The sequence below is a fragment of the Fonsecaea multimorphosa genome (genome assembly GCF_000836435.1).
Source record: "Fonsecaea multimorphosa CBS 102226 unplaced genomic scaffold supercont1.13, whole genome shotgun sequence".
Taxonomy (NCBI): Eukaryota; Fungi; Ascomycota; class Eurotiomycetes; order Chaetothyriales; family Herpotrichiellaceae; genus Fonsecaea; species Fonsecaea multimorphosa.
The window spans coordinates 396697-417692 of NW_015971647.1; the positions used below are offsets into that span (position 1 = coordinate 396697).

Below are 20996 nucleotides of genomic sequence, written 5' to 3' on the forward strand. Positions count from 1 at the left end.
GGCCAGGGGGTCCAATTGCACGAGAAGAAATCTCGATAATGGGGGGTGCGCCCCAGAACAGCGGATTCTCAAGGTCTCTCTGTCTCTCTATGTGAGCTGGCGAGCACAAAAGATGAGAAGGTAGGAAGGGAAGGCAGAAGTCGAACGCGACCTGGGCACGGATCAGATATACCTGTCAAGCACTCGGGGTACAGTCGTCTGCCCTGTTTAGGCGGAAAGAAGCGAGCATTGCCACGCCACCAATGGTCACATATCTGCACTCCACCCCATCAAAGGCAGGGAGACACCGAGTGGAAAATTTTCTTTGCCGAGTAAGATGAGGAGATGGTCTTGTTGGAAAGACCCTGGATTGCCTGACTGGGGCTGCAGTATCAATACCGACACGATCAAATGTGTCACGGACCACTCAGTTCGACCTGTGGAGGCTTGAGAGCTCGTGCTGGAAGCAGGGGGTGGTATGGGTTCCAATCTAGGCATTTCCTTGCTGGTGGAGACCGGTTCGCACCCCCAACATTGGAGCTGATAACCAAGATCGAAAGCGCAAAGCAAACACCAGCGGAGCTGACAGGTTCGTGGGATGCAGAGGCAAAATGCCTCATACCAATTTTAGCAAGCCCTCCTTTGCCCTCCCCTACACTTGGTGGGATGGCTCTACAATGGCAAAGGCTCATCCAGCCGCTGTGTGTGGGTCGAGACCAGTTGGTGTCCCACGTGTGGTCCAGTCTTTGCAGCTACAATACCCTAGTCCTATCAATGTGGTATTCACGATAAGAGTCCTCTAGGTAGACATGGACTAGATCTAGCCTTAGCGAGATCCATTGTGCTGCAATATACACGAAGGCTTGAGTTGTCACTCTGGAGACTCCCTCACATGTGTCTTGATGAGAGCTGGAGGCGTTGCAGGGATCTCCAGGTTTTCTTTTTTACGCACAACACGTGGGCAGTTTCAAAGGCTTTAGCACCAATTCAACTGCCACATCTCAACGAGTGATGGTGAAAACGATACTACAAAACCTTTGATAGACACACGACACTTCTGGCGAGGGTTACTAACCTACGAAAACAAGGGAGATCAATGTTCAAGTAACACCTGGCAACTAAAGAAGTGATCGTTTGTTTCAAGGCTGCAAGACTCTCCTCAGCAGAGTCAGCCATCTTGCTACAACTCACAGCCCAAATCTTTAGCATGTAATTCAACATATGAAGTGCATCCTCCAAAGTCTCCGACATGACAGTGACCACTGGGTACGTACCTATGATCGCAAGCCAGGATCCGTAAGGTATCATTCACCATGAAAGGCTGCGTATGCGTGGAAAATAGATCTTGACGGATAGACTTGGTACTGTGTCGTCTGGATTATGCCTTGATTCGCCTCAGTATGTGCGTTCTCACTGCCACAGAACTGTATTCTTCTCTGTGGCCAGGTCCTGCTCTTCGATGTCACAACTCTTCAACGTGGATTCGCTGAGGACTCGGTGTTTGCACATTTACCGTGCTTGCGTATGGCGTCGATGGCGTATTTCATCGCATATCTGGGGAGGTGGTCTGAACGTTTTCAAGCAGACAGTTGAAACAATGACAATCATTGCAATGACGATCAAGAGAGACACCATGACGATAGTCCCGCTCCCAGGAGACTTGGATTGATCACTTGTCATATCATCGGCAGCTCTCGTAGTAGAGAGGCAAGCAGAAGCATGTCAAAGATGAATTGTAATAGTGGTTTGTTGGTTTTTCTTGGAGTGACCGCATCCATCTCTCGTGAAAGACTCGGATGCCAGAAGGGCAGGCAACCCTCAAGCAGGGTACCTGCTGCCCAACGGCTAGTCTTCGCATAAATGCCGCATACAGAAGACACCACAGCATGTGTCATTCTTCTCCCATCCGTCGTCAGGTGTGCTGCAAGCGCGGGAACGATCTCGTCACTAGGTTCATCCTCAAGCTTTTGCAAAGCACTTGCAGGACCGCGAGTGTGTATCCACAAAGTGGCCCACACAGGATCTGCAAGGTTCCCAAAGTGGTAAGAGGACCCTGGGCAGCGACCAATGAACATGGACAATCTTTGCTCACGGTTAGACGGAACAGAAGATACAGAATGCCAAGGTAAGGAAAGGGGCCGAGAGGGGCAGCGCTTTCTCTCACATGCCCGTAAGCTGCCCTTGACAAAGGACGCTCTTTTCTCCTTCTTTCATTCCCTCTCCTCGAGATTGGGCCATGTCAGCATCCTTGTTCATCTCCACTTACGCTTCATGGGATTGTGTGGAGTACTTGTTGGGTGCTCGGTATCTCAGGAGCAGCACGCTCAGAACAGTACGAATGTTTCAGCAGCTGCGCTCCAAAAATCTCAGTCTAGGCTGGACAACTCACTTGCAATGTTCTAGATCGGCTAACTTCCTGGCGGATCTCTTCTTCACCCTGCCTGTGAGAGTCTGTGCAGAAGCTCAGCCACGCCACATGCGCATAAGGTCCATGAGAGATTTTTCCATCTGGCCCCTAAAGTTGCAGTATCTCTGCGCTTGACGGGACGGTACCCGTTCGATACTCTGGTAAGGCTTCTCCTGCGAGGCAGCATGGATGCCGGCAGCTAGGCTATTGGTCTCCCCCAAACTGTCCTGGGCAGGATTATTCCCTGGCAGTCAACACAATTCTACTTGTTTCAAAAGCTCAGTATGTCAGTCTCGGACGACAGCTACTGTGTGATTAAAGCTCTCTCATCCCAGTAACACGGCGGTGAAACCCTAACTCACTGACAGTTACTATGATGCCGTCACGCTCCATATCAATTTCTCGTCGTTAAGCGAACCACGCCTGATTCTTCACGTGAAGAACCCCCGATTCCACCAGCAGCTTGGTGTATTGTTTGTGGGCCCAGACCAAGGGCTCCGGCACGATCTTGACCTCCGAAGAACCTTCTCCTCTGTCGATTCCCGTGCCCGCGAAGAAGACGGACTTGAATATAAAGTCCACGTGCCCCTTGTCAAAGTCCGGCACAACCTGGATCTCGAGCAGGCCGTCCATGTCGCGGGGCATGTCAGGCCGAGTGAGCGGCGATTTGCCCCCACGCAGCAGGACCGACTGCGGCGTCTTGTCCAGTACGACAAGGTGGTCGGTGAATGCCGTGCCGACTCCTACGTGCTCTGCTGCAGAGCCTGCTTCGACCAGAGCTGCGACTGGGTTTCGGGCAAAGTGCCGTAGCGCTGGCGGAGGTGCCATCTCTGGAACGCGTAGCCTGGACGTGCACGATACGATCAGTTCTCTCTTCTTTCCCTTACTTCTTTCTGACTTCGCAGCGTCGACGACCACTTACCGAATCCTCCCCAGATACCTTGATTAAAGGCCTCGATCATTGCCGTGCCACCTCTGCGAGCATCTTCAACCAGTTCCGGTCGGATCTGGCTCAATGGATACCGTCGGACGCAGACATCTCGCATTTCCGCCCCGGGCGACGGAGTCGGATTGTACTTGGCGAAGGAGGTGTTGCGGAACAGTTCGTCGGTTGTGGGGAGGTCTGCAATGCTGCAGTTCCTTGTCCACAAGAAGAAGGCCGGGACTGTGGTCAGGGCGCCCGCGCCTGCCGTGAGGACGGATCGAAACATGACCCCGACGCCGCCCCGAGTCTGCGCGATATAGGGTCCAAGAGGAGCTGACAAGGTCGGAGTCGTCAGCCGTTATGAACCACTGGCACAAGGTATTTCCCGCGAATGAAGTATTGATAAATGAGATGTGGACTTACGTCGAAGTGGTTTCTGAAGGATCTCAAAGCATCGTGATGAGCAGGTTGGGAATTTACCTCGGTCAGGGCCTTATAACCATACAGGTAGGTAGATTGTTGACGCTCGAGGACAGCGCTCTGTTCTGCAAGACAGATCGATCGTCCAGCGGTATTGGAAGACAAGGAAGCAGATGCAAAAGTTTATAGTGGCTATCTGCACAGAGACTTGTCCGTTGGCGTGGATCTTAGTTGCCCGGAGTCCATTGATGTAGGGAGTAGGGGCAGAAGGATGCGTCCATGGTAATAGTACTGCTGCCATCTGTCAACTAGATCTGGGCAAAGCATACTGTAGAAATAGCAGTCCCGGAGGCCCTCGGGGTGATTCTGTTCGGTCCGAGACTGTGCGAAAACCTTGGAGGGAGGGAGGAAGCTTCTCCTCGACAACACTTTCTTCTCGCAAAATGACACGAGAGAGATAGAGAGATCTGCTTAGCTTCTTATTCAGCGACCCGGCAACGACAATCTGACACGAAGGCCGGGGTGGGGTGTTCTGTCACCCGCCAAAAAATCCCCGTGGGCCGACCCCAAACGTTAGGAGAAGTTAATGGTAAGCAAACGAGGGGGGTGGCTAGAACTTCCTGGAGGCGCTCAAAGGAAAAACGAGATCTCGAGTAACCCGAGCCCGCAAGATATCTCCAATGGAACAATAGAGGGACGAAAGAAAAAAAACGGGGGAGAATTGGACCGAAGACGGATCGAAGACGGGCCGATGTTGTTTGACTTGCCTTGGACCAATGATGTTGGTGGTTCCCCTGCATTGGTACCTAGTGGACGAGCACCGAGTATGACCTCTACTGAGTTAAGCGAGGTAGGATAGTGAGTGTGTCGCCAGTTTCCAGGAGACGGGCGTGGGACGTTGAGGTTTATACGAGGTATACGAGTCGATGTGGTAGGAGGGGTGGGGGGCCGAGATGGGTTCAGGAACCGAAGAGGTGTACGAAAGAGGAACCCTCTGACTACTACTAAACGGGAGTGCTCGGTTGCCAAATTAGCCATTTAGATCACTTGATACATGTACACATGTGTGTATATCACATCGTGGTATGTCATTCTCGTTCTGAACACCGCATGCATTCCTCTCTTCGACCACTGCGAAGTACCTTGTGAGCCTCAACATGGGCTCTTTTACAATCTCCCCAGAGAAGTCCAACAAAACAGCTCACAAACACGGCCGAGCTCATCTGTAAATACATTCTTGAGTGCAACATACCTCGGTATGTATAGCTTTTTTCTCCATCTATGCCGTGCCTCACAACCCCATTGCGGGCTGGGGACCCTGGGTTATGGCTCTCGGCAGCAGAAAAAGTTTGAAAAGTCCTATTGATATCCCTAGAAGTGGATTCGAGCGACTCCGATGATCTGGCCACCGACCCCCTCTTGCACAATCAGCACTCGTTCCAGGCCATTGCTCAGATCGTGCGGCGGCAGCTGGACCACTCCCCTGCCGCCTCTCCATTCACCGAGGGCGGTGACGCTTTTGACGACGTTGCGGTGGGCGAGCGTCTTGCCGGCGTTCTCGCCGCGAGGGATCTCCACCTCGCGCAGGGCAGGGTCGTAGACGACCTCGAGCACTCTGCCCCGGCGACCCGTGGCCGCGGCTGCGGCGGTGGCTTCTCTGATCAAGATGCCCCCCTCAACCTTGGAGAACAGCAGCCACGGCCAGTCCTGGCTCGCGAGGGTGCCGCCGTCCTTGATCAGCTTCTCGAGCTTGCGCGTCGAGTTGCCCGCGCCCTCGGACAGGCCGTTCACCACCACCTGCGGAGTGTACACTCTCGACGTGCCGCCGGCTTGTGCGTATTCGCGCTGGTGCGCGTCGGCCTCGCGGATCCCAAACGGGTCCGGCCACCCCAGGTGGTCCCAGTACGTGACGTGGTAGTCGAGGACGAGGATGTTGGGGTCCGCCAGGGTCAGCAGCGACAGAAGCAGCGTGTTGGTCGGCGGACAAGAGTTGCATCCTTGCGATTGAAATGCTTCGACCACGATCGGCCGCTGCGGTCGAGGCTTGTGGATGTGGATCGCGCACTCGCAGTCCTCTGGGTGAGGGTCGAACAGCGCGTACGGTGGCGGCGGTGGTCCTTCCTCCTGCGCAGGATCTACAGGCGGTGCTGCGTCCCATCGTGTCCTGGGAGCCTGCCGTGTCTGCAGGGTTGGTTGTTGTGGCTGCTCGTCTTCATCATTGTCGCCGTCGAAGCAGCATGAGAACCATTTCATAGGGTTCATTGACCCTCTAGGATTGTTGGAAGAGGACATTATTTGTAGGTCGTTGGGGGAGGGAGGTGCAAACTGCCGACGTGGGATAGTGAGGAGAGCGCAGGAATAGGGTGCAAGTTATGTACTTTTCATATAAAGAGAAAAGTTGAAAAGGTTCATGCACCCTATGGCACAGCCGTCATGAGATGTTCCATTGTTGTTCCTGAACACCAATCCGTTTTGCAAGAGATCAGCCCCAGGACATACAAGACCGCACTGCTCAATGACGATGGCTTGGAGTGATTTGACATTATGTATGTATAAGCCACATTGACGTCCGCTCCGATCGTTCCGTGCCTGTGCAGAGCCATTCAAACCCCTTTGTTAATAACATTCTGGGCGCTGTTTCCTGCGTTTGGTCTCAGAGTAGGTTGGAGAAATTGCGGCAGGGCAAGCTAGCGGGCCCTGCGAGGCTTAGATCTGACAATGTTTCCATCATCAAGATCCACTCAGCAGAGACGATGGCAAGGGATGATCAGCCAATCAGGCCATATTGCGGAGAGCGGGCGAGACAAGCCATTTAGAATCAATGGCGATTGACCATCTGTTTTTGCGATGCCTCGCTCTTCAATCACGCGTCGCAAAATGCTGTGTCTGTGTTTGTCGGAGCGGATTTGAAGCCGAGGAGAGGTATACGAGGTCTAGTCGCCAGATACTCTCTCGCCTTGAACTTGTTGGAGGAAACAGCGAGGATCATACCGTGGACCTGGCATTATAGGTAAGTGGAACTCAGGCCATGAGAACCGGAGAGCAGAAAAGTCGCCCTACGCCTGCGTACTGCGTGTTGCCTTGAAATGTCCCTGAGGCTGGTGCAGCCTCGTCAGTCCAGCGACAACATGCAGATAGCATCCAACTGGCAGGAGAACAGTCTGCACAAAGACACAAACCCTTCGACCCATCTCGGCACACGCAGACACCTGGAGCGCGTAATTTGTATATATGTTCAAACAAGGGCTGCTGTGCCGGTTTCCCGGACTTGGTCCTAGCACATCGCAAGCGACAAGTCGCACGAGCTGTGATGCTGCGTATGGAAATATGTATATATCCTTTTTGATCTGGTGCTCCAGAGATGACAGGGTCCAACTTTATGGGCCCATCCCTCAATATCTCTCCCTTACCGTGCCTGGTGGTTGACGTGGGTGTACGCAGCGAGGAATGAGCGCCAACATTCCAGCCTGGAAATCATCTCGCATTGAGCCGGGAAGCACCGACACTCAGCCCATTGTTCCAAAATCATCTCCATGGATACCAAAGGAATGTCTCTTTTGTTTGAGATCCCATCCGGAAACAGAAAAGTCGGCCAGGTCCTCGATGTCTTCCCATCAACCAACTGACACGAGTTCGGGTCCTCGAAACTTTCTTCAGCGACTGCATGGTGCAGTCACGGCGTCGTCGTCCTTCTCTCCCTTGCCGAGACTCGAGCGTGTTCGCCATGAAGCTCGTCCTCACCTTCCTCTACCATATCCTTTGTTTTCGGCTTGTGCATGCCATTAGTGTACAGGATATCCCCGTGTGCGCAGTAAGTTGGCTGAGGGCCCCGGGCTGGGAGAGATGGCTTGTTGACTCCAGGAACAGCAAAATTGCCTCTCAAATTCGACGTCTTCTCAGACATCATGTGCAGTGATCGATCTCGCCTGCCTCTGTACGAATTCAGCATATGTCAGTTCATTGTCTTGCTGCCTAGATACCCAGTGTACTTCCGATGAGCAAGCACGTAAGTGGAAGTCGATGCGTTGGGAAAAGATTCGATACCTGACCAGTCATCACAGTTGCAATTCAGTTCAACAAGCAGGAATGCGCTTCCGTCAACGAGACCGCCCCCGATTTCGTGGGATGCTCACCAGCAGGACTGTCGAGTGCTCTCGCTAGTATGAGTCTCTCGCAAACCACACCAGCTGCAGGAACTACATCGATTCCACCAGCATCAACGTCCTCTTCGTCGTCGAGCAATCCGAGTCTCACGACACTCTCGGGTGACCCTGTGTCGGAAACAGCGGACGCAACAACCGGAAAGCCAGTAACAGTAACAGCTTTTGTTGGAGCACCACTGATGACTGGCAGCTGCACAGTACCATACTTTGTAATAACAACAGATGCTGCTGGAATGGTGACTGAATATCCCAACGTTGGTTGTTCTGAAGACAGGCCAGAGTGCTGCCCATACGAGTACGGACTCAATGCGGCCATCACAAGGTGTCCCCAGGACTATTTCACCACCGCGAGTGCCTGTTGTCCACTGTGAGTTCTTTCGTTCCCGTTCTTGTCGAATTTGGGAGGCTAATCCGACATTAGTGGATATCAGATTTATTACACCGCTGTTGGACAGAACACCCCATGTTACTCGTCGCCTGCGACGACATTTGTCCCAGCGTCGACTCCGACGGTGGCCGGTCTGACCCTTATCACCAACCACGTCTTCTCCCAGAAATACTCACTCGTGACACCACAGCCGGCGAAAAGCAAGTTCCCGACCGGAGCCAAGATTGCCATTCCCATTTCCATCGGGGTCGTGATCTGTATCATATGTATAGCGACCTTTTTCTGGGTCAGGAGAAGGCGCAAGGTGAGACGGGCCGCAGAGGCGAACCGCACGACTACCTTCCCACCCGAAGAGCCGGTACTCTCTCAAATGTCCATGTCGAGGGCGCCGACCGCACACGAGCTGGACAGCCCAGAGGCCCAAGCAGGTTCTCCAGGTGCTGTGGGAGTAGCAAACGGGTGGCCTATATTCCCGACATCGTCACCGCCAGCATATGATCAAAGCAAAGGAGTTCAGGCAGCTATCCAGAAGCAACCGCCATCGGCCCCACAGGAGTTGCCGGGAAGCACATTTATCCACGAACATCACCCGGTGTTTTCGCCAACCGGCTCTGTGAGCACACCCACAGAAGCAACGCCCAGCTCGCCGCCAGGAACACCTGTGCGAGCTGCTTCAGCAGGAGCAGAGAAGAGGTCACCGGTGCTGTCTAGCCCCACGTCACGTTCAGAGACTCGAAGTCCAGTGTTCGTGTCGCCCTTGGGCTCTCCTAGGCTGCCCAAGACGGGCTGAGAGGGAGAAATCCGTAAAAATCTTTGCATCTTCAACCGGAGTTTTCATTTGGCCTTGTAATCGTGGGATAACATTGGATGCAGCGCTCGAGGCTGGAGTAGAGACGGTATCATAGTCAGAATCAGTGAGAGACGGCATGGTAGCGTGGTAAGAAGAAACAGAAAGTACAATCGAGCCTTGTTGGTTTCGAAGAAAATGGAGTGCATGTGACCCAGTACTATTTTGGTCAGACAAAAACATTATGTGACCAGCCTGCCTCCTACTCACATGAGCCTTCGTCAGACAAGAAGCTGGGCTGGTTTCCTAAACATTCACATGTGGCGCCAGAATATCACTAGAGCAATAAGAAATCACAGGATGGCGGCTTAGTGTTGTGCATGTTTCGATTTGCTAGCAGAGTGTAGAACCATTCGGCCGAGCCACTAGGAAGGAATGTCACCTGTGCCTGTGGCTCGTGGTTTCTGTCTTGCACAATTTGGACGTGCTCACTGCAATACCGTATCAAATAGTGGTTATACTGTACGACCTGAGCATAAACCCTTCCAATTCCACGATAAGAGAGTCATTTTACCCGCTAAATAAATCCACGAAAAGGACACGGCTTGTGAAGGCCTGTGATTAGCCACCATCAATGTCATCTATCACTGACCCGTGAAACCCCTTCCTTCTCTCCTCCTCTCCCACCCGTTCCGGGTGGCAGCAGCACATCGGGAAGTTTGATCCCCAAGCTGCCCTTGGGACCAACTTCTTTATCCTTCTTGGGCTGTGACTTGTTTCCTCGTCCATTATCCCCATTGTCTGTGTCGTCATCCTCACGCAGCTCAACCTCAATCTTTTTCAACTTCTCTCCGCGTAGAATCTTCATGATCTCTTCCCTGTCCAGTGTTTCGTATTCCAGGAGCGCGTCTTTTAAGGCTTCAAGTTCTTTGCGCTTCTCTTTGACAATTCGATCGGCACGTTCTCGGCCGCCTTCCACGATTTGTCGCACCTCGTGTTCGATTTCCTGCTTGGTCTCGCTTGAAAGTTTGTCGTAGTCGGAAGCAAGATCGACGTTTCCCAGTTTGGCCGAGTACCCACACTGCGTGACAAGATAAAACGCGGTCCGAGTGGCTTGCTGAACATCATGCGAGATACCGCTTGTCACCTTGTTGGGACCATAGATCAATTCCTCAGCCGCTCGGCCACCCATCGATACATCGATCGACGCGATGAACTGATCGTAGCCCCTGCTGACCTCGTCCATTTCGGGGAGGAAGTGAGTGACACCAAGCGCTTGGCCACGGGGGATGATGGTCACTTTGTACAACTGGTTGCTGGCGGGAGTAAACAAGTTGACCAACGTGTGGCCAGCCTCGTGGTACGCTGTTTGGATCTTGTCCTTTTCTCGAATCATGCGGGACTTGGCTTCAGCCCCCATCATGATCTTGTCTTTGGCCCACTCAAAGTTCATGGCGGTGATTTTCTTGTACTTGAGTCGTGACGCATGGACCGCAGCTTGGTTGCAAAGATTCTCCAGGTCGGCACCAGACATACCACTTGTAGCACGTGCAAGGTTGGTGGCGTCCACATCGGCAGCAATGGGCATATTCCTCATGTGATGCTTCAAGATCTGGATTCGCCCGCGAACATCAGGTAGGGGCACGTTGACATGTCGATCAAATCGACCAGGTCGAATGAGCGCCTTGTCCAAAGACTCGGGATAGTTGGTCGCTGCGATGAGAATGACACCGGTGCTTGGACTGAATCCATCCAACTCGGTCAAGAGCTGATTGAGTGTCTGTTTCGCATAGGCAGGATCACGTGCGTTCCTTTTGCCGCCAACAGCGTCGAGTTCGTCGATGAAGATGATCGAGGGCGCCTTGTTCCGCGCCTGAGTGAAGAGGTCCCGCACGCGTTTGGCACCGACACCGACATACAGTTCGTCAAACTCGGAGCCGGACATGTAGAAAACAGGTACGCCAGCCTCACCGGCAACAGCCCGAGCAAGCATGGTTTTGCCAGTACCAGGTGGACCCACCAAAAGAACACCCTTCGGAGGCTTGCCTCCTAGTTGATTGAACTTGTCTGGGTTCTTTAGGAATTCGACCAGCTCTTGGAGTTCCTCTTTGGCCTCATCGCAGCCATGCACATCGCTGAAACGGACGGTCTGATGCTGGGGTTGTACCTCGTTGTTTTGGCCGACCCTCGTCCGAAAACTCCCAGTCATTTCCACAACCATGGTCAGGACTACCAGGAGGAAATAGCCAGACAAGCCAACCCACAGGAACGTTCGGACCCACTTCAGAATGGTAGCGCCCCATGATTCTTCCACCACCACGTAAAGCGGCGCTTCTTTCGCCCCGGTACCGGATTTGTTGCTAGGCATTATCACTTGCCCACCGTAATTCTGTCCGGCGACCGCCTGACCGACGGCTCGTAACTTGTCAGCACCCAACCCGTTACCTTGTGAGCCTGCGGCGTTTGAGCCGGGCGTGCCTGGAGCAGGAACCGAGCCGGTCATCTGCAAAGCCTTGAGGTAGGCCGCATCGGCGGCTGGGTTGGTGGCATATCGACCCGACTGATATCTTTCGATAACGAGCTTGGGCATGTTTGCGCGAAGGAGAGCGGAATAGAAAGCGTTCTGGGCAGTGGCACTTGTAGGGTTATTGTTCGCAGTGCGTTCGGCGTGGGCCAGCATGTTTTGGTTGGCGAGTGGGGAAGTCGTCGAGAAATGTCGATATTGCTTACTCGAGCTTGAATTGTTCCCTCGGCGAGGAGGACCAAACACTAATGAAGTCATTGAAGGTTGTGTTAAAGGCCCTTTTCTTGTGCTCTTTCCAGATACCGCCCTTGTTGAGGCATTGGTGACATTAGTAGACAGATCTCGGCGCAGGAATGATATGGGATTCAGGCGAGGGGCAACGGTTGAGGAGATAGTTCGAGACATCCAGGGCGGTGTTCTGCGAGAATTTAGATTGAGAGAGTGCGGTCGGAGACTATTGGGCGGAAGGGAGGCGAGGAAGTCTGGCAGGACGACGTTTGAAGAAAGCTGCAAGCCAGTTAGCACCATTCAAGTCTCGGAAGCAATCCTTGCCTACCGTTGACTGCCCTGCTATTTGGCTGGTCGAGTGTATTTGCCGCGACCCGGATGCATCTCCTTCACTTCGCAGCCGCGCAAGGCGAATCCGTCGGAGAGTTTGGAGCGGCGAAGTAAAGAGCGAAGGCAGCGTCGTAAAGACATCCGGAGCAATGGCAGACAGGCTCTGAGACAATAGATAAGTCAGCGTCCGGCGATTCTGTATCGTGAGAGGTATACTCACAGGCAACTGGGAGAGGGGAGCCTGGAGGGCCATGATCGGGATTGAGCGGCGGCGGCAGGCCGCTGATGAAACGTGGAAAAGAGACACCCAGTAAGAAGACAAGGACTATGAAGAAAAGGAACCAACTCAAATAAAAGAGACAATCAAAGAAATATTCTTGACTTGCCACGCCCTGGCTCTTGAGATAGTTGGCAGGCAGGCTGGCGGGCGACGATGGTGATGGGGGAAATGGAAGCGCAGAGAGAGGATGAGAAGTAGCGCCCGCTGCAGCTTCCGGTCTGCCCCATTCTTCGCCACTGGCACCCAGGCGAGGAGGAAAGCCACAGCACGTGATACCATTCTCCGAGTGCCAAGCATCCACAGCCACAGGGCCCGGCCTCAGCCTCAGGAGTCACCTCGCCATGTATTTTACTGGAGCGTAGAGACAGGTTTAGCGGACTGGTCATCGATATACCACTAGTACTGCAACGAAAACACCCTGATTCTGGCCATCACTTCCAGATCCTGCGGTAAGGCAAGGAATAGCCAATCTCGATGAACCTGACCAACTTCAACTATGCCAGTCTCTGAGCGGAAATGCTCCCTAACCGAGCGGAATCCTGTACATACAAAGACAGTATGTTGCTAGAGACCGAAGAACCACATATCGCCGAGTTGGGGAGATTGCTGGGTGCAACTATCGTATAGTCAATGCTTCTGCGTCATCCAACATCCTTCGATCGCGCAGACTTCCTCCGGTCGTTGCAAAGTATGTATCATATCCATTCCAGGGCTACACAACAGACGTTGATGCCGCCTTTCTGGAACTGCAGCACAATGGAAGACTCGGAATCTCTTTTTTCGAGGATGGTCTCATGCACTTCACCAAGGTCTTCCAGATTGACCACCCGACTTCCAGAAGGTATATTCATGTCGTTGTCCTTCAATGCGATTATCCCTTTGGATGGTGACTCTATCTCCGCAAGAATATTAATACGCGGCAACTCAATAAACCGAGGCCTGCCAGGACGGAGGTGTAAGATCCCTGTAGAAGAAGTTGATTCTCTTGAGTCGATCCTTTGGTGCCAATCACTAAGTGCGCGGTTTTGTGGTACCGGAGTCCTGACTTCGTTGCTTTCGACAGCGATTTCTGAAATGGGTACATCATTCGACCGACTAGGTGCCGCAGAACCGTCCGCAGATGATGGTAATTCGCTGGCGTCTTGTTCAGGGACAATTGATGAAGCAGATGACCCGGATGTGTGAATGCAAGGACCATTGACCTCGACTCCCTCCGCAACTGTCGAAACGGGCCTGCTCAGCCTTTGCGCCTGGTCAAGTCTCACGTTGTGGATTGTTGACGCGGGTGAGAAAGTGGGAAGATGCTGCAGATTGTGCCTGCTAGTCAGTGGGTAAGGACGCAAAGGACTCCTCGTGGAGATAAGTTGAGTGCATTTACGGTGCATTTCTTGTATGGTTGCCCTCAATGCAGTGATATTCGCGGGACTATATTCCTTGAGGTCTGGAATAGTCCACTGATCGTAAAGACGCCCATGCCATGCTGATACGGCGAAAACCTTGTGTTCGGTAATGAATAGATGGCAGAGAAAACAAGCTGCTTTGCTTGTCCCAATAATCCGAGGCCTAGGCCCCGTGGCTTTGAGGATGTAATGAATGACCATCTGCACTTCTGCGTGTACGTGACAATAAACCTTCTCGCCCGAAAGTGATATAGAGCTTTTTGCTGGTCGGTATGGAGCAATATACTCGAGCCTAATCCTTGAGAAAAGGGGTCTCATTCCTTTTCTGCGAGCTTCTCTGGACAGAGTCTCAGGAATCCTGTAATATGCACCGAGCTTGTCGATTTGCATCATAAATTTATTGTTGAACCACGCACGAGAGTCGAGTTCGGCTTCGTGTAAGGTGGTTCGAAATGGAGTACGACCGTTGTCAGTGGTGATAGAAAAGCACTCATGAACACACTCCTCTAGCTCTTGAGCCGCCTGCAGGTTATCTAAGCGTAGGATATTCTGGAATTTCGCTCTCAGCTTGGTTATTCGGTTCACTAGGCCTACGGCAGTCGCCGTTGTCGCCGTGCTTCGCATCCGGCTCAGAGTGTTCTCGAGTTTTGGACCGGCGTTCATGGCCGCACCGTGATGGTGTGAAGGTTGATATCCAAGAAACAGCCGCATTCGTGAGATGATCCGCACATGGCAGAATGCGAGTACTAATCTTCTGGTTGTCGAAATGCACTCGACCAGCGAGATATCTTTTGAGCAGTGAGAACAACACTACCAGCCAGGGTCACAAAAGTAATATGTGCCTACCAGTTGACGCACAAGACATCAGACAAGCGCAGATTTGTTCCAAGGCAGTCCTGATCTCTTCGCGTATCCCTTCGTTTGCAGCGACACGAAAGATAAGTCCCGGAGGCTCACGAATCTCCTCAACGCACGCAGCCGCCACGCTCTCTACTCCTTCTTGGGCAGCTGATATGAATGCAAGATCATCAGCTAGTCTTTGCTCAGTCTGGTACGGAAGCAAGCGAATTGTCGTTGAAGGGGGCAGACTCTCTTCATGATCAGTAGTTGACCACCAGTCTTTTGAGTCAACCGGAACGCCGCCCGTGGCTCTGGATAGGGCAATGATAGTTCGACGAAAAGCATCCTCTGAGAGACCTTTCCATATAGAGTTGTCTGGGTTGGCGGTGCGTAGAGGCTTTCTGTCCGGCATCATGGAAAGACGATATCATGTTAGAGATTCTTCTTGATTCAGATCCCAACACAGTGTCAGAGTAATGCCATGTGAGGCTGAAAGGCGGTTCCCTATGGTGGATTGAACAGCCAGTGAGGGAGTGCCAACTGGCTCGGCCAATTATCCAAGCGCCACATTCTGATTGCGCATAGGAGTGGACAAAGGTTATCTCAACAAGGCAAAGAATGCTTCAATGATGGCTACTTCATCGAATTGCGGCCTTTGGTGCAATGGAGAAACGACTCGCTCTGTAGTCGATGGCGGTGATTGATATTGCTATTGACGGAAAATAGTTAATCCGGAGGCGGGCTACGCACTCGTGGCACTCCAGGTGCCAGCTCGCCAGGTTACGAGGTACACCGTTGGTCTCCACCAAACGACGGTGCCAACTTTTCGACACTCCAAGCCGCGCAATACCTCGACAGAACTTCAAGGTCTTGGGCTAAGCAACTCTCGTTTTAAACCTAAGGAAACCCTCCGTTCTTTTGCAAAACCTCCCCGACTGCCATTGCCTGACTCGGCTTCCTAGAATTTGCATACTGTGTCCCTGTCGCTCGGGACCTCGCTCAACCCTCAATTCAAACGCCGAAGCAATTCACCGAAACCTGCACTGTCCCATGAGCTGAGACCATTTGCACCTTTGCGAGCATTCCTCCATTCCTCCGCATTTGAGCGTCGCCCAGTCCTTCCACTGTCGCCATGCCATACCGTCGTATATTCAACCTTCGCCAATGGCTCCTCTCGTCCCCGCCCGCAGAATGGGCCCTCAATCAACTCCGCGAGCTCTTGATCGGTGCTCTCCGTCAAGGCCCGGTGCCTAGACACGTTGCGTTTGTCATGGACGGAAACCGACGATATGCAAAGAACAACAAGATGGAAACCGTTGAGGGGCATAATCACGGATTCGAGGCGCTGGCAAAGGTATGGTTAGCCCATGGTTTGAGCTCATATGTTCTAAGTGGATATGAGTTGGACTTCGCGCAGGGGTGATGAACCGACGCTGACAATGCTACGGTGACAGATACTGGAAGTATGCTACAAATCCGGGGTGCATACCGTCACGATATACGCCTTCAGCATCGAAAACTTCAAGCGTAGCAAGTACGAGGTTGACGCTCTGATGTCCATGGCCAAAATCAAACTAAAACAGCTGGTCCAACACGGCGAGCTCCTGGATCGCTATGGCGCGAGGGTACGAATACTGGGCCAACGGGAATTGGTCAAGCCAGATGTCCTGGAGGCCGTGGATCAAGCGGTCGAGATGACGAGCATGAACCAGGGGAACTGTGTCCTGAACGTGTGTTTTCCGTACACCTCGAGAGAAGAAATCACGAGTGCCATTCGAGCCACAGTGGAGGAGTGGACGACGCCGTTACCGGAAGATATCAATGGCAAGGGGAGGAAAAGCCCCTTCAAGGAGGAGAGAATCGCCAGTACGATCTGGTCCGAGCAGTTTTCTCAACAAACAGCAACATCCAACTCACCCGCGACGAGAACCTACCTGTCTCCACCGGGGACGGATCTCCAGTCACCCTCGTCGAGCACAACGAGCCTGTCATCTTACTTACCCGACCAGTCTGACCGCGACCACGACGCCTCGTCGGTATCAACCTCAACAACGCTGCATCACGATGACAATAATACCACATCCCCCTCCCCACCGCTCCGGCCACTAACGACACCACAAAAGTCCACACCACAAAAGTCTCACCAGTACCCATCACCCGAACTAATCACCCCAGCCACCATCACATCCCACACATACACATCCGGCAGCCCGCCCATCGACCTGCTCATCCGCACCTCGGGGGTGTCGCGGCTCAGCGACTTCATGCTCTGGCAGTGCCACGAGTCGACGCAGATTGTGTTTCTGGACGTGCTGTGGCCCGAGTTCGATCTGTGGTCCTTCCTCCCCGTGCTGTGGGAGTGGCAGTGGCGCAGACGGCGCGAGCAGAGGGACGCCCAGGAAAATAATAGAGGCCGGGGGGAAGAGGAGAAGAGGAGACGGAGGAAATCTTCTTCCAGCGCCAACAATAAAGCAGCGAGGAGAGCCACGGATATGGTCCCAGTGCACGCTTCTTGATACAACTTATACGGATGATACCCCTTAGACGCGTGATCATCAAGGTCCCATCCCAAAACGGACCGAGTTATATAGTAACTCTCTGTATGAGTACATAAGGTAGTAATGCTAAACAGGCCCGGTCGCATAGCTGGCTGGCTTGCTGGCTTGCTGATTGACTGACTGTTTTCCAAGCCACGTCCCAAGGTCAGAAGCCTAAACTTTGGTGCGCTGTTATGCTCTCTCTCTCTACCTAATCAGAGTCTGTCCCGTATGGACACCTAGCCGGACTAGACCGGACTGGACTCCCGGGAAAGAGACAAGCGGTAGCATGCTCTCCCACCATAGGTAGTATGGTCCTTCTCTTTCCTGCCTACCTGGGTAGGTACCTAAGTAGGTAGGTAGGGTGGCGTGTTCCCACCAGCATACTCGCCTCTTGACGTAGAAACCTCTTCTGGCGGGAGCAAATAGCGTTTCATCTCCCTACATTCCCACTCCTTCGTTATCTGTATCGCTCACGGCCCGACAAAGAATCTACAAGCCTCAATAATCTCGGGATCCCCATTGGCAAAGTCCCACCCGACAATGCGGCTGTCCTGCGAACAGCACACAATTTGACGGGTGTCGAACTGCAGTTTGAACACGCGAGAGACGGCATTATTTTGGTTGTTTGCCCCGTTCGTGTTGTTACTGCCATCTGCGATGTTGCCGTTGCCGGCGGCATTTTGGTTATTATTCGCGGGAGCTGGAGCTTGAGCTGCGTTTATTTGGGGCGGCTGGGCTTGCTGGAGAGCTACTTGCGGTTGCGCTATAGCTGCTGCGGGGGCCAGTCCTGGTTGAGGGTGAGCAGGAGCAGGAGCAGGAGCTGGATGATGTGGAAGAGGGTTCTGTTGCTGCTGTTGCTGCTGAGCTTGGTTTTGACTACCCGTTGACGTCCCCGTGTTGGCATTGGATGACTGCTGATTCTGCGTTTGCTGAGACCGGGCCTGCATGATAGCGTTCTGCACAATTTGGGAGACAGCTGCCTGAGTGTGCGCCGCAGTGGCCTGTGCTAGACTTTGTGCACTGTTTCCGTTGATTGTAGAGCTGGAGCTAAAGCTGCCAGTGAAATTCAGGCTGTTCCGTGGAGCTCCAGGGCCGGCTGACCCATTCAGCACTCTGCCTATGCTCATGACGTTGGAAAGACCTGCACCAAGACTGGCGATCGACGTCCCCATTGCTTGCTGGACAATGTGAGACGCTGTCGCGACGGCCGGATGAGCTGCGCCAGCAGGTCCGGTGCTGGCGGGAGGCACCAGTTGGAGTGGTGGAGGCGGATGCGACGTCGTGGGCGGAGCCAAGTTCGGAGGTGGATGCATCACTGGTAGCGGGTGGTGCTGTACAGCAGGGTGACCAGCGGCGGCGTTGTGTCGTGAGCGAGAGCGCGTGTTTTCGTTTTCCGACGGCGACTCTTGCCGTAACACTTGTCCAATAACCCAATCTCCCGAGGCATTCTTGCGCCATATAATGATTGTCTCGTCGTATGAGCCCGAGACGATCCGGCCCCATTTGCTGCCACCTCCACCGGGAGGTAATCTGGAACCCAATGCGAGTCGAGAAGTTCCTTCAACACCACTCCTGACGCGTCGATTGTGTCCTCTGTCTTCGACAATATTACCTTGCGCAAGATCTTCGAGGTATTTCCTTTCAGCCGCTCTTGCTTGGGTCGAGTCCTCCTCGTCACTGCCCGGGAGATCACCAAATCCAGCTTGTACGGTCCGCACAAGATTGGTGTGCCCTTTAAGCTCGGCCACCTCGGCGCTGGTATAGGGGTCATATATCCGTACGGTGTTGTCACTACTCCCACTGACGATTCGTTTGCTGTCAAACTGGACGCAAGCGATTCCCTTCTGATGACCCTGTAGCGTTCGGAGCAGCTTTCCATTCTTGGCATTCCAGACTTTGATGAGCCTATCACCCGAGGCAGACACAATGAGATCGCCGTTGATCTGAATGGCGTTGACGGCCGCACTGTGTCCTTCCAGGGTCAGGAGGAGCATATATGGTTTCAGGGCTCGGATCGTGCCGTTGGCGAGTCTGGCCTCTAAGAGAGACGGCTCCATCTCCGCCGTGTTGACGATGTATGACGGTACCCGTGCTTGACTGTCGCGCCCGATCTCAGGGTAGTCTTTGTCCGTCGCGGCCAAGACTTTTCGGTTCCAGATTTTGATGCGTCGATCTTTCGAGCAGGTGACTAAATATCGATGGTCGAATCTCAGATTCAGAACGGACTCTTCGTGTGCGGAGGGGATTTCGTGGATCTTCTGGCCGGTCGAGAACCGCCAGATTATGACGCTGGCGTCACTGCTGCCGGAAATGATGACATCTTCTTTCTCAGTCGGGTCGAATTGAAGACACAGCACCGACTGAGAGTGGCCAGATAGAGGCTTTCCCCTTAACCGACGGGTCTCAAGGTCCCAAACTCGTAGCGTCTTGTCCCGACTGCCGCTCACCAACCATTTCCCATAGAATTGGACGGTGTAGACACACTCGGTATGTGCTTCCTGAGGGTATGAGGGATGAGGGAGCTGGAAGGTAGCATACCGACCTTTGGTCCAGTTCTGTTCAAGCTTCTGGCGCTGCTTGTAAAGATGGATCCAGTTCAGTCTTTCCTCGCCATTGCCATCATGGGTGACGAGTCGTGTCTTGATCGGAGGGTCGAGGGAGCGGCCGCTTCTGCTCCCTGAATGAGCGTCCTCTCCAGGGAGTGCATCCGACAAATAGTCCATCTCATCGCCCGAGTCTGCACTTTGTCTCTTGTTTGGCCGCTGTGGAGAGTTCTGAATGCTGGTGGGAGCGTCTTGCATTTCCTGGTCATCAGTCGATTCGGATTGCATGTCTGTGTCGGCCTCGATCACGCCATGCTGCTCTCGCCACTGAGAGACGTCCGCAGAGACTTTACGTCCTCTCGACTCCAACCAGTCGGAGGTTGCTCGTTTCTTCAGCTGAGGCTGGCCCGGCAACTGTGTTCTTGCCTTTTTAAACTCTTGTCGCATGAGAGCGCTTTCAAACTGTCTGATCTCCTTTGTGTTTAGGCCCCAACCCTCCTTCTTGTACAGGTCCTGCCACAGCATCGCGTCCAAAATGCGCGCCCTCCATGTCTTTGAAGCCAGTGAAGCGATCAGCAGGGTCTCTGCATCCAGGTAGGAGAATATCTGTGAAGTGATCTCTGGAGGCAGTTTCTCCAATGGGTCGATATGCAGGAGCGGCGTCAGCCTCTCAACCACAGCCGCGATATTGGAGGTCCGCAGTGTTCGTAAAACTTCGTATGCAATCTCGGCGCGCGCCTGTTCATTCTGCGCCATGACCCATTCCTGGAAGCGGGCGGCTGTGGCCGCAGACATGCGCCCATGTTCATCTTGACTTGACGCATCCTCCGAAAAGCCCTCGTCGAGACGGAAGGGAGCCATTGTAGGGGAGGGAGGATAGGAGAAGCAGTGTGGTCCGAGGTGTTTTTGGTTGGAAGGATATGTAGGGTTGGCAGTGATCAGGCTGAGGGGTGTATATCGAGTACTGACAGGCACCCGTCAGGTTGTGTTATAGTTGCAGGTGGAGGACCAGGCGGTAGACCAATGTGAGCAGCAACAACTGTAGCAGCAGCAATTCATCTAGCAGTTCCGGTGAAGGAACCAACAATCGTGGTATCGTGGTACAAGGCCTGGGCTCGGCGTGGCGTGTGTTGGCCGAATGTCGCAAGGCCGATATTATTACAGGATTCGGTGAGTCAGGAATGTTGATTGGGCAAGGACGGTGGCAGCATGGCCTTTGAAGCTAGAGACAGACCATGCGTG

The 20996-nt window shown here is 53.3% G+C and overlaps 7 protein-coding genes across 7 annotated transcripts; 2 read left to right on the plus strand and 5 right to left on the minus strand.

Annotated features, from left to right (window-relative positions):
* Nucleotides 1–2794: 2794 nt before the first annotated feature.
* Z520_06845 (uncharacterized protein) lies at nt 2795–3597 on the minus strand (the record flags this gene model as incomplete). The annotated part of the gene is made up of 2 exons (XM_016777345.1): nt 2795–3216; nt 3309–3597. The coding sequence occupies 2 exons, from the start codon at nt 3595–3597 to the stop codon at nt 2795–2797; spliced, it is 711 nt and encodes a 236-aa protein (XP_016631516.1).
* A 1505-nt stretch (nt 3598–5102) lies between these two features.
* Nucleotides 5103–6023, minus strand: Z520_06846 (uncharacterized protein; the record flags this gene model as incomplete). Its single annotated transcript, XM_016777346.1, has 1 exon — nt 5103–6023. The coding sequence occupies one exon, from the start codon at nt 6021–6023 to the stop codon at nt 5103–5105; it is 921 nt and encodes a 306-aa protein (XP_016631517.1).
* A 1432-nt stretch (nt 6024–7455) lies between these two features.
* Z520_06847 (uncharacterized protein) lies at nt 7456–9072 on the plus strand (the record flags this gene model as incomplete). Its single annotated transcript, XM_016777347.1, has 4 exons — nt 7456–7542; nt 7599–7737; nt 7793–8261; nt 8316–9072. The coding sequence occupies 4 exons, from the start codon at nt 7456–7458 to the stop codon at nt 9070–9072; spliced, it is 1452 nt and encodes a 483-aa protein (XP_016631518.1).
* Nucleotides 9073–9706: 634 nt separating this feature from the next.
* On the minus strand, nt 9707–11998 carry Z520_06848 (uncharacterized protein; the record flags this gene model as incomplete). Its single annotated transcript, XM_016777348.1, has 1 exon — nt 9707–11998. The coding sequence occupies one exon, from the start codon at nt 11996–11998 to the stop codon at nt 9707–9709; it is 2292 nt and encodes a 763-aa protein (XP_016631519.1).
* A 1128-nt stretch (nt 11999–13126) lies between these two features.
* Z520_06849 (uncharacterized protein) lies at nt 13127–15083 on the minus strand (the record flags this gene model as incomplete). Its single annotated transcript, XM_016777349.1, has 2 exons — nt 13127–14619; nt 14678–15083. 2 exons carry the CDS (start codon nt 15081–15083, stop codon nt 13127–13129), a joined length of 1899 nt encoding a protein of 632 aa, XP_016631520.1.
* A 720-nt stretch (nt 15084–15803) lies between these two features.
* Z520_06850 (uncharacterized protein) lies at nt 15804–17187 on the plus strand (the record flags this gene model as incomplete). The annotated part of the gene is made up of 2 exons (XM_016777350.1): nt 15804–16025; nt 16126–17187. The coding sequence occupies 2 exons, from the start codon at nt 15804–15806 to the stop codon at nt 17185–17187; spliced, it is 1284 nt and encodes a 427-aa protein (XP_016631521.1).
* A 494-nt stretch (nt 17188–17681) lies between these two features.
* Z520_06851 (uncharacterized protein) lies at nt 17682–20615 on the minus strand (the record flags this gene model as incomplete). Its single annotated transcript, XM_016777351.1, has 1 exon — nt 17682–20615. One exon carries the CDS (start codon nt 20613–20615, stop codon nt 17682–17684), a length of 2934 nt encoding a protein of 977 aa, XP_016631522.1.
* Nucleotides 20616–20996: the final 381 nt, after the last annotated feature.